The 19,914-nt window shown below is 45.5% G+C and overlaps 1 protein-coding gene across 1 annotated transcript; it reads left to right on the top strand.

Moving 5' to 3' along the window:
• Window positions 1-642: 642 nt before the first annotated feature.
• TNFSF8 (TNF superfamily member 8) lies at window positions 643-18,144 on the top strand. Its single transcript, XM_086625315.1, has 4 exons — window positions 643-837; window positions 7,334-7,379; window positions 17,129-17,200; window positions 17,747-18,144. Exons 1-4 carry the CDS (start codon window positions 643-645, stop codon window positions 18,142-18,144), a joined length of 711 nt encoding a protein of 236 aa, XP_086481441.1.
• The last annotated feature ends 1,770 nt before the right edge of the window (window positions 18,145-19,914 follow it).

Raw genomic sequence — 19,914 nt, 5'->3', positions numbered from 1 at the left:
TTTCGATAGATCATTTAAGCTGAGATGCCCTTGGCTGCAGCTTTTCTGTTTGTGCTCAGGCTCCTGAGCAATGTCACATCTACTCTGTAGAGGCCTGGGGACCTCTTCAGGGAGCCTTTGTGGACACCAAGACCTGAAGAGGGTCTTTAGACTTGAGTGTACAGCCCTATGTAACCACCGAGCCCCCCGAGAGGCTCTTTCAGCCGCTGATGTTTCATTACTTGTCTTTGACAGGGAGACAGAGGGGTGGTTTACCGTGCCTGACTGTAGCTGCACTGAGTATAAAATGAAACAGAATTTGCATAGCACTTGGTTTCACAGAAAGCCTGTGACAGGGAGGAGCGGGGGACGACTGATCTTGGTAACTATTCACCTTCTGACATCAGAAACCTCCGATGCAGCACACAAGACTGCCGTCGCAAAATCCCTGAACAAGAACATGAAGTTCCTTCCCCTCTTCACAGCTGCGTCCTGCTTCACGCCCCCAGGTCCCTCTTTCTTTGTACTACAAGTGATGAAGTTTTTTTTCCAGATCACATGAGCCAGGATGAAGGGGGAAAATCCTGCCAGGAACAGAGATGGGCTGCAACTTCAACCTGATCAAGGGGAGATACAGAGCAGTACCCTGAGAGCTATATAAGAATGTGCTCGGCGCAAGAGCAAACACTTTTTCAGGCGAAAGACTCCCATGAATCAGCCATGCATGTGAATGAAGACACTGTTTCAAGGAGGCTTGGAGCCACTAACAAAGCATGTTTGTATTTCATCATCGCTACCCTTGTTGCGTTACTCGTCTTTGCGTTAGCCACCATCATGGTCTTAGTCGTTCAGAAGACGGTAAGAAATTTCTTACTTTCTTCATTGGCTCTTTCTTTCTTTCTTTTTCTTTCTTTCTTTCTTTCTTCCTTTCTTCCTTTCTTCCTTTCTTCCTTTCTTTCTTTCTTTCTTTCTTTCTTTCTTTCTTTCTTTCTTTCTTTCTTTCTTTCTTTCTTTCTTTCTTTCTTTCTTTCTTTCTTTCTTTCTTTCTTTCTTTCTTTCTTTCTTTCTTTCTTTCTTTCTTTCTTTTTCCTTTCTTCCTTTTTCTTTCTTTAACCTACTGCTTTCGAAAAATTATTATGTGGCCAGAAAAATAGTCTCTGCCTCCTGTTATGAATGCACACACATGAATTAGGGGAGAGAAAGATGAAACAAAGACTGAGAGAAAAGAACTTACAAAACAAAGAAGATCTCTCTCCATGGGTAGCATTAATTTCTAGCATGTGATTTCTACTCTGTAAATGGAACTGGAAAGCTTATAATCCAAGATGCAAGGCACCCTCTGTCCTGCCTAGTTAGTAGGAGAGGTGGAGAGAAGATAGCTTAGCGTGTCAGTGTCTGCTGCCCAGTTTTACATGTGTCTCTTGTTGCTTCTTTGGAGAGCGACCACTGTCAGAGATGGTCTGGTCTGGTCATGTCTACATGTGTTCCTCTGAAATATTGACAAATTTCAGTTATGGACATCACACAAGGCATGTCTATGTGTGACACTGTGTGGTGCTGTCTGCTGGGTTGCACCATTATGTGGTGAAGCAGAGCTCGCTTGACCTACCCAGAGCAGTGGATGGGGCAAAGTAGCTCACTGCTGCTCTCTTCTTTGTCAGTTCTGGTCTTGGGGGTGATTTTTAATGCAAAAGTAGATATATAGCAAGGATAACTGAGGATATAAGTGAGGCAAGGTCTCACAAAAACAACTGTTCCTTCTGCCTACAGGCATTTGTTCCTTCTTAAAATAAAGAGGACTGCATTCAAGTGGATCTGGGAGCAAATGGGGAGTCAGTGAGACAGTTACAGCCATGACAGACGTCCAGGTGGTGTTCTAATCTTACCAGGAACATTGCCATGAACTTTATGAGAGAAGTAAATGCCAGGTTAGAAGTTTTACAGGCTTTGAAATCTTATTGTAAAAATCTAAGTTCTGAAGTACCTCCACTACTATTCATAGAATGAAAGCATCAGCGCAGGGCTGCTGGAGGAAGCTGGCCATGGGAAACAAAATATGATCTTTCAGCTCAATATTTTCCCTTACTAAATTTACCCTGTGCAGTTTGTGTGTCTTTGTATGCACATTACCGAGAAATTAAACCATGAAGGCTCGACTGATACTTCCTTAAGTTGCACCAGAGAGGAGTCATTTACCTGAAATCAGCGTTCTTTCAAACGAGAAGCAGCTTGGGCACTGTTAGAATGAGACATCGGGGTTTTCAAGTGATCAATAGTGGAACATTAAGGGAGATACTTAAAGTAACAGCCTGGGTAATTACAGAATTGCCACAGCTTTCCTATATAATGAGGCTTTCATTTGTACTTATTATGAAAGTAAGCATTAAATTACCTCTCTATCAGGATAAATGCAATTACACTAGTTGCCAGAGGAACAATATTACTGAAAGAGTCAAGGTTTTCATCTAAAAGAGTAATGACATTATTGCAGCTGCTTTGGAAATGAGCTTGGCTGAAGGAGAAAGTGGGAAGCTGAGGTGTGTGAGAAACACAAAATCGAGCAGTAATTTTACGCTGTGGGAGGAATTTGGCCATAAAAGTATAACTTGTGTTCTTACTCTTAAGAAACCAAAAGACCTTCAGTTCAGAAGCAGCATAGTCATTCTCCATTCATGACAGATCTTGAATTTCCAGACCAGGAAACAAGTGTTGATTCTGTGAGACAGGTTCCTCAAGAAACTCCAGGGCTTGCTGCAAAACCACCTTAGCTCATGGTCACACTGTCAGCCTAAGGCTGGACACACACTCCTTTGGCAAATACAGTTGTGGCTGGGCTGAGCATCTTGTAGTATTGACTTCAGCACCTCCAGGACAAGGAGTCTGAGGGGTTCTTGTACTTGGAGCCCTGTGGCTATTGAGTCCTGTGGCTGAGGGATTAGAGCATCATCAATTGGCTTCATTATTCTCTTTGTAACTTCTGAAGAGACGGCCAAGATTTTGTGTGATCAGCCTCTTGGGAAGATCTGTTTTTCTCTCCAGATGTTGTCAGCTGGATTATGTGAGTGGTCTTTGACCACAGGGGCAACGGTGACAACTTCATGCCCTCCTTTTTATGTTCCTCTGTCCAAAGGAATGTTAGCGGATCTTAAGGACAATGCAGATCTTGTGACCCATGCCTAGGGTACCACTGCATGAAGAGAAGGCTTTTGGTGGCACACATACTACACAGTCCCCTAGACCCATTGCAGGTACATGGAAGTTGGCTGCTTGTCTTCCTTTTGATGAATTTACTTTTGCCTAGTTTAAGATGAAGGAAAATGCAATGGAAAGGGAAAATCAAACTGTAGAAACAAGGCATTCGCATCACCCAAAATCTAGGTGCTCTGAATAAGAGAGATCCCACATGAAAGACCAAAACAAAACAGCAACTATGATTCCAAAGCTGCTTCGCTGAATCTAACAGCACTTCTAATACACATCACCCATCCCCTCACATTTTGCAACACCACAAGAAATTTCCTTTATGCTTTGTTTTCAAGAAGCATGGCACAGCACATTAGTGTCAGACCTGGGATGTGTATTTTTTCGGAACCAAACTATGGGTTTTGGAACTAACTTCACATGGTGTTGAAGCCAGTTCATTTTTCAGCTTTCATCTTCAGAAACCCTTGGCTCCAGGCCATTGACTTGTCTTGGTCTTTCCCAAGTGACTTTATTTTTCTCTGGAATAAGGATAGTTGCTGTATGGTGGTCTGCAACCTTCATTTTTCTTCCTAACACTCTTGTAAGAGTGCTGAAACCTCCACCCTTCTGCCTGCTGCATTTCACTGCTGGTTATATGTATGTACACACATCTATGTAGATATTTATGTATATATATAGAGAGATGTAAAATCAGTGAAAGAGTAAGGGATGGAAAGGAATAGACAAATGTAATGTTAAGACATACAGACCCCAGCAAATCTTATGCTGTACTGGAAGGTATGCTGTATCGGACACCTAGGCCACCTACCTCTATGAACAAACTCTGTCTGAATGTCCAAAGTCCATGATCTGGGATGGTCCACCACTGCTCTGGATTTTGTAGACTTCATATTTTTAACATCCAAACTGCGTGGGCAGATCTTTTCAGCAGAGTTAAGGCACCAGTGTGGCAAATGCTAAGAGTCAGTGCAGTATTTTATGTTTGCTGATCCAGTCTTCAAGGCTGCTGGAGTCAAAAATGTAAAAACTCTTTCGCAGTGGGACTGCCAGAAACAGAAATCGCTCCTACAGCACCCAGCATGTTCCTTCACAATCTATTGGTGATTTATGGCCGCTTTTAAATAATCGTGCCGCGAGCTGCCCCAGTCGGTGCTTATTGGCCCCCTCTGGTGGACAACCCTGACAAAAATTAAAAGAAAAAAACCCCAAAACTCTGAAAAGTGCCCCTGAAAGCAGATTTCCCACTCGTTGAACACGGCAGGAAAACCACTGAGGCATTTTAGAAGCAAACTGCTCTGTTCCAACTGTTGCCGTCGGCATGCTGTACAGTTACCTGCCCTCTAGAGGTGTCACTTCAGTGGGTTTTGTGGGTACTGGAAAAACTGAATTTCACAGGGGGCTGTTTCCTGTGATGCTCATTATCAGATCAGCTGCAGGGACGGTGCTCCGCTTTCTGGAGTTTTCATATCTAGTTTCTACCTTTACCTCTTGGCAACTCAGGGCCACCCACCTAAAGTGCTGTTGCCTTCCTCCCCCTCAGCCATGGACAGGTAATGATGGCTTGAGGCTGAGCAGAAACCCAGAAGAGCCTTCAGGCTTTTTTCCAAATTGCAAAACTTTCTGGAAGGACAGCAGTCCAAAGAGCTCATCCCCACATTGCTGCTGTGCGTACAGGCTCTTGGAAGAGCCCTGGCCCCAGTTAAGCTGACCCCAGGCCAGTTTCTTGGGAACTGTGGTTTCGAGGCGTATTTTCTTAGATTTTTCTAGAGGCAGATACACACTTCAGAGACCTTTAGTCAAATTAATATTCTCAGTTCTGACACAGGACACTAGAATGACCCTCTAGCAGCATCTGTCTGGATCAACTTGGGAAAATATCTTGTAAAATGATTAAGAGAAAGAAGAAAGAAATTACTTTCACTGGCACCTAATTATTGTTTTCTTTAATGAAGCAAACTCAACTTATTCTGCTTTCTGAGTAAAGGCTGAGATCCTTCAGCAGCAGCAGCCAGATCACTCCAGACAGGGTGAAATTCATTGTCATAAATTCTTCTGGAGATGGCACTATAGAATTTAATATCTTTGGGCTCCTACTGTGTGCCTCTTTGCATTCCAAATTACAGCATTACATGCAAATTTTTTTCTGTTAAAAAAGAAAGAAGTAATGCCAGTAATATTTCAAAGCAAGCGCTGAAGTTTTATTTGAATAGCTACTCAATTGTCACTGAAATAAATTGCATTAGTATCTGCTGTTTTCACCCACGGGGAGACTTCCCAGGTGAGAACACAATACATTAGTACATTTTAATTTTGTTTCTGTTGCCCTGACTTCAAAGCAAGCTGCAAGGCATCAGCCTTGTCCTTCATGCCATCTTCAAGCAAGGGCTGCAAGGTGAACACCTCACTGATAAAGTCCCAATCACTTTATCAAACACCTCTCTGCAGGCAGCAGTGGATCTGCTGCCTGATTTCATTTAGCATAATCTAGTTGGGGACAAAGCATCCCCTTTCCCCCATGCAAAAATGCCCTTAATTCTCTGCAGAGGGCAGAAATGCTTGTACATTGAATTAAAAAGTAATGCTGCCCTGTGCCCTGAGTGCATGTGAGAGGGACAGCCCACTGCAAGGGTACAAGACAGGAGCTGACAGGGTCTGGCAGATGGTCCTTGGGAGTATTTTCAGCCGAGGCTGTTCTCAGTCCCACATTTGATGATATGCGTGCATAGGATCCATGAGATTTTGCAAGGGAGGATGTTGTATAGGGGACCAAAAAGCTTGGAAATGCCTGTTTTTTTAAACTACAGCTCTAGGTTCGCGTTCTTCTCCTAACCCAGCAGCCTTCCTGCACAGCTTAGGAAGATCACCTGGAGAAATACTGTGTCAACAGATAACTCCTCCCCTATGTTACAGAGGTGTGGGGGGAGAAAATGAACAAATCATATATTACAGATACCCAAATTATGAAGCACCCCTGCCTGCAGGGCACAGCATTTTGGCATTAGACCATAAGATAACATTGCTGTGCCAGGAGCAGATGCACCTCTGCACTTCAGCCATGGTTGAAAACATGGTTACGTGAGGCCAAAGTCTAATTAAAAGTATTCTTAAACATTTAAGGCTAGAACAGTAAGCACCACAAACAGGCACAACATGACTTCTCTCACTGTTTGACCATCTTTCTTCTCCCTGCGCCACGCTATCCTATTTACACACAGAAATAAAGTGTTCATGTTTTAAGACCAGTATGGATGAAGGTGTCCCCCACCACATGCATGGTGTGCCTCATTTCTCCTGGGAGGTATTAGATGTTCTGCTAAAGCTGGTACCAGCTTCCCAACTTTCTTCTTCTCAGACATCCTGGTCAACCACTGGAACAGGCTTCCCAGGGAAGCGGTCATGGCATCAAGCCTGTCAGAGCTCAAGGAACATATGGACCATGCTCTTAGTCATATAGTTTAGTTTTAGGTAGTCCTGTGAGGAGCACATAGTTGGACTTGACTCTTATGGGTCCCTTCCAACTCCAGATATTCTGATTCTATGTTAAATTGGGCCTGGCCTGGTTAGCCTGAACAATTAGCCCAGGTAATTGGTATCCAGATAAGAAGTGGCTTAGACTAGCCTGAGCAATAACCACTCCCTTTCACCTGAAGCTCTGTGTCACGTCCCTTCACTCACGCGCACCAGGCAGTACCGCAGTGATTTCAGTTTCAAGCACTGAGGCACTCTCCGTGTGTTTTCTCAGCTTTTGGGAGAATTTGTTTACTCCTTGAGGGCACTGATGGACGTTTATGAGCTGTCAGTGACTTTAATTGCGTGGAAGTATGATGCAAGCAAGCGGAGGCGTCAGAGTTGTATGTCTGGGTGTTGGAGAGAGGTGATAAAACAGAAGCAAGACCACAGATGAAGCCTACTGTCTTTCACACTTGGGGCATGTTTCCTGAGAAGTTCTCAAGTCATGTTGATTGAGGACAATTTCCCGTGCCGTTTTGACCCTTGGGTTTACGCCCCAGCAAGAAGTGAGAGAGGTGACGCAGGACAACTCTGTCACTCTCAGACCTGTATCTGGGCTCTATATCTTTTGTTTTCATCCAGTTACTCGAACACGGGTGTATTCCCAGAATAACCAACCCTTCTCTCGCGTCTCTTTCAGGCAGCTGATCCTGCCATGGAGGGCATCGCAAAACCTATCAGGACAGGTAAGACACCTAAACTGACTATACATGCCATTTGTCTCGTCTGTAACGCAAATATTGCCCAGGATCACAAATAAGCCAATTGTGCACATATTAACATTTCACATAAAGTCTCTTCTTGGTGAAAGGCCAAGGTAGTGGTGAAATAAAAAAAAAAAGAAGAAGAAAACTTTGAAATTACTCGGTACCTCCGGAAACCAGCGCCTGGCTGAGGAAATAACACGTATGTCTGAATCTGCCCTGAGCTGTCTTTGCAAGAGAGCTTTCTTTCCAGAGGATGTGCACATCAGTCTGATTACTGGGCCTTATTTGAAGGGCTGGATTTTGCACGTGTGGGCGTAATCTCCCTGTCTTCACAAGACATGGGTGCAAATGTGTTGGCACATATTTCAAAACAGCTATAGCTCCTCCTGTACTCCTCGGGTCTGGAGTAGTCACGCGTTTTGTACTGGTTTGTGGGGAAAGGGAGGAGAGAAGGGGTAGGTCTAGAAGGGGCAAGTGGAGAACAGCAGCAAGAGGCACAGGGCAAGGAGTTAATACAGATGGAGTATGAGCATGGGGAGCTCAAAAAAGGAAAAAGCTGTTTAACTAGACTAGAAGAGACAGTGAACCAAGATTCTGCTTTTCCTTAGCATAAATCAGGAGGAGTACTATTCATTTCATTGGCATTGCCTCCCTGGTTACACGGCCCTTAGCACCAAGTATTCTGACTTCCTGCAAGTACAAGTTCATGCTCAGTCCCGGAGGATGGGAGATACCATTGCCTCCCACTCTACAGATGGGAAAAATGAAGTAAAGTGTTCACCTAGAAGTGATGGCAGAACAGGAAATTGAAGTTCAAGGTCCAGAGACTCCTAATCACGTAATCATCTTTTCTGTTTTCTGTATTTCAATCTGTTTCATAGCCCACAGGTCTCAAAATAGTCCCTGCATGTCACTGTGTCCTTCCTGAGAACTTCAGATCTCACCTAACCATCATTTTTTTATGTTTTAAAATTCCTGTAACCTGGAGAGATTTTCTTTGCCCCTTGGACATCTTAAGCACATATTGCTTTCTCTGTATCAATCTAAGTAGCTCCATAAGTATTTTCAAGTCTTTCTCAAGTCTTCTAGTGCTTTACTTTGTACCTGGAGTTCCTCAGAAATAAAGCAGGGCCTGAACATACAAGGCAGATTTGGATAAGGGCATTTGGATAGTAACATCACAGCCTCAGTCTAGCGTGTCCCAGAAGGTGTCCAAAAAGGAGCTTTGGAAACCTCATGGGCTGCAAAGCATCAGCCTCACTGACCACCGTCCCCTGCTGGTGATGGAGAGTCCTCAGCAGCTGCGAGGAGATACGGCCCCAGAGCAGAACCTCCACTCCTGTAAATCAGCGTAACCTCAGAGAAGTCATCAGAACTGTGCTGGTTTCCATGGCTGAGTTTTGCCACCAGTTAGGAAGAGGTGGTGAAAGCTGTTGGAGTGGAATCTAGTGATTGACAGAGGAGAAGCCCCAGAGAAGACGGAGTCTGTAGGTCAGTGTTAGCTCAAAGCAAAGCACAAGCAATACTGGCGTTCCCAGGGCAGGGATGAGAGGTCTCACTAATCCAAAAGCGCACTGCAATAGGTTGTGGGTTTGTTTTTTTTTTTAATTTCATTCTAGGCAACCTGTGCCAATTTCTTTTTCTCCTCATCGGTGACTGGCAGGTGCCAGGCGGGAGGAATGTGGTCTCTCCAGGAATGTATAAGATGCTGTTTCATTAGTCAGAAACCTTTCTGTCTTTGGGTCAATATCAATTACAGGCACCCTCTTGCTCTGAATTCTGCTGCTAAATCCGAGATGATGCCATTAGTGAAAGACAAAGGAGGGAATGACAGAGAAACCCTAGGAGGCAGGAGGAGTTGGGGAAAGCTGTTGGCAATGGGTGTAAGTGCTCTCAGCCTGCCCCTCATGGCCTATCAGTCTCTATTGAATGTCTCTGGCAGGGTAATGGAGCATTAAAGTGTAAGCAAATTAAAATGGCCTTTTATTTTTCTCTTAAAATGCATAAAGCAGGGCTAATTGATGAATATATCCCAGCGGGTAATTGACTGGGGCCCCTCGGCGGGGAGCTCTGCCACACGCTGCCGGGCATCGCTTGCTGACTCCTACGCGGGGAGCTGCAGCGACCGCTGCAAGGTCCCATCCAGTGGCCACAGAGCAGCAAGAAACAGAAACGTAAGAAATATTTCAGGACCAGGACTGTGGAGAGGCTGAAGTTGCTGTGGATTTAGATTTAGATCCGTGGCTGCCTCTCAGGCAGCCCAGATGTTGCTCGTGTGACTTGGATGGATTTCGTGCCCACCTTTTACGAAGCCCTGCGTCGTAAAAGGGGGCGAGCAAGAAAAAAATGAGCATCACCGACTTGCCAGGTCGGTGCTCAGCCTTGCTCCAGCCATGTATCAGTACCGAGAGGGAGGCTGAAGGTACCTAATTGTGCAAAACATCTCGGAGATGCTGATGGGGGACGCAGGACTGCGCTAGTGGGACCAGCTGGGGTCCGCTCAGGCAGCGACTGTGTTGTAATGCAAATGGGCAGCGGTCCAGACGTGGCTACATCTCTGAATTAATTTTGTTATATCAAAGCAGGAAAAACATGATGATTTCATTTAGATTTCCAATGAGATTATGTTCTATTATTAGCTAAGCATGAGTGGGCACTAAAGCAGATTTATGGAAGGTTTATGTTTCTACTCAGCTGTCAGCCCTCAATGGATGGGTTTGCAGGAATCCGCAGGCAGTAGCTGAGAGCGATGTGTTGTCAGCTAATTAAAAGTTTGTGTGAAAAACAGTAGCAATCTCCTCAAAACCTCTGTGCCATTGTCAGTGGAGTACCTGAGTAACAGGGGGGGAAAATTAACTTCATCATGAACTAAATATCTGTGAAATGTTTTTTCTGTGGAAATACTTCTCTGTGGAAACTCACTACATTTCATAAATATCAAATCATGTACTAATATGAGCCAGAGAGATATCATTAGGTTCATTTTTTAGAGTGAATACTGAGTCTCACAAAGAAATTTATGACCTGCCAATGTCTAGAGACCTGCCAATGTTCAGCCCCCATCATCTCCTTGCTGTCCTCTCTGAACCTCGTTTCCCAGTGGACGTTGTAATCCTGGACTGCTGGCTCATCTTGTTATTTTGAACTATAAATACATGATACTAAATTCTCCTCATTTATAAAAGAAAAAACCTGCAGATACATACTCACGCACAGACTATTTATAGATAATTTTCTCTGGCAGGAAGATCCATTAGCAGTTGATGGACAGAGGGGGGAAGGAAATCCATCACTCCATTCGCAGGTTCAATGAGAAATAGATTCCCAAGTGAAAGTCTGGCTCCGAGAAATTAAGATAATACCAGTGACATTCACATCCTTGCTACCCTGGAGTAAATCAGGCTGAAGCCAGGGAAGCACACAAGCCTTTCCAGATTTGCAGCAACATCTCTGAGTGCAGATGGACCTTCTGCAACTGAATGTGGCCTCTTCCAGCCTGGAATTGTCCCAGTGCAACACTAATGAAATTGCTAGGTTGTTAGTCACAAACCCCATGATGGTGGGTTCTGCAGAAATGGCCATTTCACGTTTACACCATATAGATTTTTGTCTTCTCAGCTTCAGTACATGCACATGTTTGCGTGCATATATGAGAAACATGTAAGGTTCTGTCTGCTCTTGGGGAGGTCAGGGCAGATGAGCCGTGTTTCTCAGTTCAGAAAATTTTGGGCTTGCAAATGCTGGAAAGAGTTCACAGGCATCCTGCTAGGCAGGCATCCGGAGGAAACTGCACTAGATAGATTCCAGTTAGTCATAACAGGGACTAGTTGCTTATTTACTTAATAATGAGATGATCGTTATTGCTACAAAATGCTGAAAGTTACATCTTCCATCTCTCCAATACTTAAAACGCAAGTTATAGATGAATATATATGTATATAGATGAATAGCTAGTGAAATTGTGTGCCCTATGCTATGCTGAAGCAGGCTAAAGCCTTTTGGCCTTAAACTCTACAAGGTTTGCAGTAGTGAGGCGTGCAAGGATGAGTTCATCATAGATCATAGAATGGTTTGGGTTAGAAGACACCTTAAAGATCATCCAGTTCCAATCCCCCTGCCGTGGGCAGGGACACCTTCCACTACACCAGGTTGCTCAAAGCCTCATCCAACCTGGCCTTGAACACTTCCAGGGATGGAGCAGCCACAACTCCTCCGGGCAACCTGTTCGTAAGAGGTTCTTCCTAAATTTGGAGGAAAGAAAGAGATACTTCTGAAGTTTACGTTTTTGGAAGGAGGTAACATTGGCAGCCGGGTTCAGTGCCCTTTCAATGCACAAGACTAGAGTGACAGTCCTTGGGGAGTATGTGTGACAGGTACAGCCACGAGCAGTGTCCAGCTCTGCCATTGAGCCCAGGAGAGGACGTTACCCAGGTGGCACTTATCACAGCATCACTCAGCTGAGACAGTCCATCAGCACCAGCCAGCAGCTGTTTGCAGGACACTTAACTGGAAGGAGAGTCAAAGATAGCTACAGCGACTTCAGATAGTGGCTACTGAGAAGTAAAATTAGGCAAGTTGTGCTAATTCTAGCATGCTGACAGAGATGTATGAAATCACCTTGCCTGATTTTATGAGCACTGAGATAGGTGGGAATATGGAGGAACTGAAAGCTGGCTGTTGCCTGCCTGTGCTTCTTTAACTCCTAAGATAAGTTCAGGTTTTTGACCTGCTTTTGTTTCTGCCCACACTTGGCCTCCAGCTAGCTGCGATGCCATATACACTGCAGAGGAATATCGCTCTAAGAGGTGACTGGCACTAGGACAAGCCTCAAAAACCCCATTTGAGGGGCTTTCCATAGCTGGGTAGCAACGCTTTGCACTCTGCCATGCCACTGTCAGCTCTTGGTTTCACTGCCCTTTGTCTGTGCTCCCATTATACCCATTTCAGAGATGGGGAAACTGAGGCAGCCAGCAGCAAAGAGAGCTCCCCAGGCAGGGTTACATCTCCTTGGACCTGGCTGGCAGCAGCCCCTATAGCCACCTGTCCCACAGTCCTTGGGTTAATCCTGGCAGGACACCGCCTCTTTAGGTCCTGCAGTGTTTTGATGGGACTCTCCATTTCGCACTGCAGGTGGAAATCATCAGCGAGGCCACAGCTCCTCTGAGTCCCATTTCGCAGTCCTGCGACTCATCCCCTTTGGCTCAGTGGGGAAAAGCTGCTCATGGAAAGAGTCTGCTCTTTTCCTCAGGGCTGTGCCCTCTGGACGTTCATCCTATGGCAAAAAGGGGTCAGGAAGATAAAAGTGGATTATCTCCTCATAGTTTCTTTAGGACAATACAGCCTAAATGGCTTCCTCCTATTTTTTAACAACAGGCTTCCTTCAAGCAGCCTGATCTACAGCCTCTCTGCATCACAGAGGACAATTAAACCAGTGTGGTCTCCTTGGTACTTAGTCCCAAACGTGGCTTTGCTTTTCCTCCTTCTCACAGGATTTTTAAACATATGATCCTACTGACTCCAGCGGGATTACTTCTGATTGACACTGTTACTGGTGCAAAGTCAGTTAGGTGATGTGATCGAAGATATCCATCGACCAGTCCTGAAACTCTGGTAATTTCAGTCTCTCCTGGCTTGCACTGAAATGTTTCAGATAAAAGAATTAACTTGAGAAATAAAACTAGAAAACAGTTATGAGCTGCCTCAGCAGGCTGAGAACCGGAAATGTCTCTATAAAACAATTTTTTCCATAACTTGCCTTCTCAGAAACACAGCTGATGTCACCAAATAAAGGGTTTAAACACAAACACACAGAAACTTGCTGACACCAATAAATTTAAGTACAGTTTTGAAAACGCCAAGTGCAGCTAGATCAGTGAGGGGTAGATCTCGAGAGATGCCATGAAGATGCTGAGGCAGCTCACGCCGGCGGGGGCTCCTGGCAGCACCGGGCTGTCTGTGTGCAGGCACAGCACTTTGCTTAGCAGATGTTTCTGGGCTTCAGCTTCCAAAGTCTGCTTGAGCAGCAGGGGATTTTCTGCTTTGTAGGGTAAACCCCTTGAAGGCCACTAGGTTTCTGTAAAAATACTCTCCCTTCTTGCAGGACCCTTTAATGCAAGCAGGCTCAGGGCACTGACTATGCATTACCAGAAACTTGCTGCTGTTGTAAGAGCTTTAGTTTGAAATAAAGGCCAGAAGAGTTTTCTTCTGTCCTATTCCTTATCTCCACATCTCTGTAGTGTTTGTGTACTCACTAAAACACTATATTGACATGACTAACAATAGGAAAGGAGGCCTTGGTTTTTCTTTGGGGATTTCCAGCGTAGCCAAGGCACTTCGACACACGGCTTACTCATTCTTGGAGCACAGTGAGCACCTGCTACCCTCAAAAATGTTTCAACTACTGAAATCAGAGAAAGCTTGCACTTCTTTCAAGATACTCACAGCCTCTTTCTCCAGCATCGAGAGCAAAGGGTGCAATGTTACAAATCACTGATCAGGGGGACTTGTGTGTGGGACCAGCTTCCCCCTGATTTAGCCATACTCCTGACCAAGTACCTCTTGGAAATCAGACCATGTGGATACTGCACAGGTCTGGAGATTTGAATCTCTTTTTTGTATCTTCAGTTTCAGGAATCCTATGAAACTTCAAATCCTTGTCTCACCCTTCCTTTAGTAGACTCCTTCTTGTTCATGTAAGGAACAAGAAATATGTCATCTGATGACGTGGAGTAGCATCAAGATTTAGTAGAACTTAGTTTTGTATGTTAACCAGTCCTTCAGAGACCCTTGTGGAGTGGGTGACTTTTATACCCACAGGAAAACTTAGGTGTGTTGACTACTTTGGGAGAAGGGAGTATAATTTGGTAAGGCTTTACTGAAACTCCTTAATACGTTATTGCTCGTATTCACCTGTAGAATAAAACACTAGAAATTCCCAAGCTCCCACCTGAACTGCTATGCACATCCCATCCACAGCTGCAGCAGGGCCAGGAGACGTAAAAACAGAGAGTCAATGCAATGAGCAATAACCATTCACCTGCCTGCTTGCAGCCACTGGGATATACACTGTTTTCCCGAGTGTATCTTGTCCATGTATCCGTATACTTGTGGGCTGCATGGGGCGGTACAAACCACGCTCTATACAATCACAGAATGAAGGAGGAATAATCAGCGCCGGCCACTGAACGTCCGGTAAGGTGAGAGCAGGGAGAGCTGCCCCAGAGCAGAGGGGAAGGTGAAACGTGGGTGGAAAGCAGGTGAAATGCAAGGGCGAGCAGTGGGGTGCAGTCCGGGATGCAGGAGCTGGGACCCCGGGAGGCGGTGCCGGGATGCGGCGCCGTCCCGGGAGGCGGTGCCGGGATGCGGTGCCGTCCCGGGAGGCGGTGCCGGGATGCGGTGCCGTCCCGAGAGGCGGTGCCGGGATGCGGTGCGGTCCCCGCGGTACCATCCCGGGAGGCGGTGCCGGGATGCGGTGCGGTCCTGGGAGGCGGTGCCGGGATGCGGTGCCGTCCCGGGAGGCGGTGCCGGGATGCGGTGCGGTCCCCGCGGTACCATCCCGGGAGGCGGTGCCGGCAGAGCCACCCGCAGTCCCGGACGGGGCCGCCGGGTGGCGCCGTCCCCGCGTGGCCGCCGCCGGGCGCAGCGCGGGGCCGCCCCGGCACCTCCCCGCGGCGGCGCTTTGGGCCCCGGGGCCGTTCCCGACCCGGACAACCGACAGGCGCCCCGGCGTCCTGCCGAGAGCCGCGCTGTAACCGTGAGCGACATTTCAAAAGCGTCCAAAGAGCCGTTCCGAGAAGTTCCTTTGACCTTTGGAAGATGCGACAGGGCACTCGGGGCTGCAAGGATGTCCTGAGGTTATGTAGGGAGAAAATCAGAAGGGCCAAAGCCCAGTTAGAACGTCAGCTGGCTACTGCCGTAAAAGACAATAAAAAATGTTTCTACAAATACATTAGCAACAAAAGGAGGGCTAAGGAGAATCTCCATCCTTTATTGGATGCAGAGGGGAACATAGTGAAAAGGCTGAGGTATTTGATGCCGCCTTTGCCGCAGTCTTTAAGAGTAAGACCAGTTGTTCTGCGGGCACCCAGCCCTCTGAGCTGAAAGACAGGGACGGGCAGCAGAATGAAGCCCTCATAATTCCAGGAGAAATGATTGGTGACCTGCTACACCACTTAGACACACACAAGTCTATGAGGCTGGATGGATCCAGCCAAGGGTACTGAGGGAGATGGCAGAAGTGCTCCCCAAGCCTCTCTCCATCATTTATGAGCAGTCCTGGCTAACTGGGGAGGTCCCAGTTGACTGGAAGTTAGCCAATATGACACCCATCTACAAGAAAGGCCAGAGAGAGCATCTGGGGAACTACAGGCCTATAAATCTGACCTCAGAGCCCGGGAAGGTAGAGCAGATCATCCTGAGTGCCATCAGACGGCACGTACAGAACAATCAGGTGATCAGGCCCAGTCAGCATGGGTTTATGAAAGGCACGTCCTGCTTGGCTAACCTGATCTCGTTCTATGGCAAGGTGACCCACTTAGTGGGTGAGGGAAAGGCTGTGGATGTTGTCTACCTAGACTTGAGTAAAGCCTTTGACACCATTTCCCACAGCATTCTCCTGGAGAAACTGTCTGCCCACGACTTGGATGGGCGCACTCTTTGCAGGGTAAAAAACAGGTTGGATGTCTGGGCCCGAAGAGTGGTGGTGAATAGAGTTACATCCAGTTGGCAGCTGGTCCCAAGTGGTGTTCCCCAAGGCTCAGTACTGGGGCCAGTTCTGACATATCTTTATCAATGGTCTGGACAAGGGGATTGAGTGTCCCCTCAGTAAGTTTGCAGATGACACCAAGTTGGGTGCGAGTGTCGATCTGTTTGAGGGTAGGAAGGGTCTACAGAGGGATCTGGACAGGCTGGATCAATCAGCCGAGGCCAATTGCATGAGGTTCAACAAGGCCAAGTGCTGGGTCCTGCACTTGGGTCACAAGCCCATGCAATGGTACAGGCTTAGGGAAGCGTGACTGGAAAGCTGCCCAGCAGAAAAGGACTTGGGGGTGTTGGTCAATAGCTGACTGAGTATGAGCCAGCAGTGTGCCCAGGTGACCAAGAAGACTGGATGTTAGGAAAAATTTCTTCCCCAAAAGGGTTGCCAAGCGTTGGAACAGGCTGCCCAGGGAAGGGGTTGAGTCACCATTCCTGGTGGTATTTAAAAGGCGTGGTAGACATGGTACTTGGACATGGTTTAGTGGTGGACTTGGAAGTGCTAGGTTAACTGTTGGACTTGATGATCTAAACATCTTTTCCAACCTAAACAATTCTATGAATCTATGATTCTGTCTTCCAGTTTTAATGTTTAAAAGCTTCTTTCTGTAATTGCACCATACAAATAATTTGGTTAAATTAAGCTTACCTGCACATAATTTCTGTTTGTGTGAAGGAGAATAAGAACTGTCATTTTTTGGACTGATAGCTGCAATTTACCGGAGCTTTAGACTGTTATAAATTGAGTTACACTGCTATGAATTCTCTGTGCAGACCAGGTATCACCAGCCAGGGAGTAAGAACCAGCTCTCCTGTGTGCCCTTCCTGCTGCTGCTGCTTGTTTCTTTGGAGCTGCTGCTGTGGAGTTTGTCCATAGTGCAGTTCTAGCAATTAAGTGAGGTGCCAAATGCTGACAGCATTTTACAGTACAAAAACCAATCAGGACTGGTCACTTAATCTGTTGTTTCCTTCAGGGAACATCTCCGAAGACTATTTAAGAATCCTACAGAATGTCCCGACCAAGAGAGCCGCTGCGTACGTGAGAGGTCAGTGGGGGACAAGAGCTGGCAAAGAGAGATTGCAGAGCTGGCTGAAGAGCAGGCTGTTCGTGTTATTCAAACTGGTTTTAGTGGCAAATAGCTTTTTGACCAAATGGGCATTTTATAGGAAAAAAATCCTTCGCTTTCCTCAAATGTGGGTGTGTTTGGTTAACCCCCCCTATCTGATCAGATAACCATTTTTTTTTCAACTTGATAAGAAAAAATAAATAAACAGGTACCTTCTGCACACAAACACATGAATATACATCTCCATTATTTCCCTTTAAATATTGCAGAAGGCCGTTTTCACTGCTTCTCCCTGTCTTGGGTTTCCCAAGGGCTGTGTAAGTGCTCAGAACTTTTTAACACCCCACTTCATGTGTGAACTCACAACCGTCTGGCCAGGGCCTTTTCTTGGAGCTTCCTGCAGGAAAACCACTGAACAGGTATCTCCATTTACCAGGAAATACGCTGCTGCAAGTCACACAAGGCTGCATTCAGGTCACCAGAGCTTAGTGGCTCTTTTTAAACTTTGTTTGCTTTCCTTTCTAGTGGCCAATCCAGTAAACAGTTCAAAACTGAGCTTGTTCGAGAAGGGTATTTGTGAAGACATCCAGTGCAAGAGTGAAGAGCTGGTGATACAGAAACAAGGCGTCTACTTGATCTACTGCCACTTGAACTTCCATTTTCCCAACTGCTTAAACAGCCCCACCGACCTCAGGATACAGTTCCTTGTGAATGACCAAGTCGACAGGCAAACATTATCCACGTGGTGTGCATCAGAAACATGCCAAGAAAAGACTTTTAAGACGTTTTTCCAGCTCCATTTGACATATCTGAATGTGAAGGACCGAATATCAGTAACACTTAATCATCCTAAATTCTTGAATGAAATTTCTCTTCCCAATGAAAACGTCCTTGGGGTCTTGAGGTACAGCGATGAAATGTGAGCAGCTCTCTGATGTCCCACTGTTGCCCAGACTTACCTTTCTCTGAACAACAGTAGCCTGCTTTTACTAGGCAACATCTTGTTTTAAGTTTCCTATCTCGTCTCATCGCTAGGGTCAACAAGGAACTTTGTGAGTGTCCCAGACGAAACCTAAAACACTGCAAGACCCACACCTGACAGATTGCTCTGGTTTGGCTCAGGGTAGGATTGTTGTTGGACTGTCCAGCACAAAACCCACAGATCTGCCACAGGTTCCTCAAAACAATGCTGTGTAATAACAGATTAAAATGTAGCTAGATTGTGGGAAAAATACGCAATGTTGAGACTTTTTGGCTAGCGGACCGCTGGCAAGGTACCTGTGCTCAGGAGATGGGGAAATCTTTTTAATTTAATTTTATGGAGTAGTATTTTGACATGGTCTTTCAAAAAAACTAACGGTCAAAGCTTGTAATTAAGACTTTCTTTACAACTGGAGCATGCCATCACAACTCTCGAGTAGGTTTACAGATAGATCATACAAAAGCAAAGATGATGAAATTATTGACTCTCAGGCTGGCAGCTAAAACTCTGGGCAGGACATAGGAGATTTGGGACCTGCAGGATATTTCTATGCTGCATTCTGCTGTGGACTTTATGCAATTTACTTCCAAGTGTCTTCCTTTTTGCTATTTATCCATCTTCTCTACTTAAATATTAAGGTCTTTGGGGCAGAGACTTTATATGTGCACAGTGCTCAGCCTCTGTTCTCACTTGAGGTTTCTAGACCTTTTCATAACAAATATTAAAATAGTAATCTCGTTGCAAATCTAGCCACATGGCAAAGTTCATTATGATACATTTTCCTTGAATCCTGTCCTGCCTGTTTGACAGTACCCTGCGTGACACCAGCCACGCCAGAGTGTAAATACACCTCTAACGCCTGCACTTTGTGAAAATCCAAGATTTGTATCTAAGGTCTAGACTTTCCCAAAGACAGTTTCAGATCTTGCCCTCAGCTGACAGTGGTGGAGTTTGGGCAGTCCAGAGGATAGATGTTATTTGAACTTCTTTGGCTTCTTGGAAAGCTTAGATAATGAAGGATAAAATAATGATCTCAGGCCCTGTTGTTCTATGAATTGCAGCAACACAGGCATTTACTTGAAATGTAATTCTTACAGTGTGGGGAGGGAAGGGACCAAAAAGTTACAAAAGCTGGTACCAGTTCACTCTTTCCTCTTTTCCCTTTATTCCTGATATCCTACTAAGGTCTGTTTTCATTGCTACTCAACTTTTTCATCTTGAGTATTCTTCATACTTTCATTCCTTTACATGACTAGAGCTTGGCAAGCTGTTGGCATCAAAACATTCAGTCATAGATTTAGTTTCTGGCTTCAAAAACTCAGTGAGTGTTTTATTTGTCAAGCTTAGTTGATGTTGTCAACTGATGCACCTTAGCCTGTGTAAGCACACTCAAAATACTCCTCATAGTAGTAATTTGCTACTTGTGTTATGTCACCAGAAACTCATGGTACGTATCGGTGAGATTTCGTCCTATTGACCAGGTGACTTCGAAATACACAAGAAACTTTCAGAGGGTCATGAGCAATTGATGTGATTCATTGCTAGAGATACCCACTTTCTGTTTTGATAAATATTGAGGAAAACAAAGCATTCTTTCGCTATTAATGGTTGAAGAAAAAAAAGGAGAAGAAAACTAAATCTGTGCTTTCTTTCTTTCTTTTCCCCTTAGAGAAAAGAAATTTATTTTTATAAGAGTCAGCTTACTCTGCCT

Source organism: Tauraco erythrolophus, chromosome 22 (genome assembly GCF_009769465.1).
Source record: "Tauraco erythrolophus isolate bTauEry1 chromosome 22, bTauEry1.pri, whole genome shotgun sequence".
NCBI lineage: Eukaryota > Metazoa > Chordata > Aves > Musophagiformes > Musophagidae > Tauraco > Tauraco erythrolophus.
This window is presented reverse-complemented; position numbering and strand designations above follow the sequence as displayed.

What these genes read in the sequence shown, in the direction of transcription:
- TNFSF8 (XM_086625315.1), top strand. Translation starts at nt 643, where the DNA reads ATGTGCTCGGCGCAAGAGCAAACACTTTTTCAGGCGAAAGACTCCCAT. An exon ending in TCTTAGTCGTTCAGAAGACG is followed by an intron (nt 838 to 7,333) that starts GTAAGAAATTTC and finishes CGTCTCTTTCAG; the next exon opens with GCAGCTGATCCTGCCATGGA. An exon ending in AGCCGCTGCGTACGTGAGAG is followed by an intron (nt 17,201 to 17,746) that starts GTCAGTGGGGGA and finishes TTTCCTTTCTAG; the next exon opens with TGGCCAATCCAGTAAACAGT.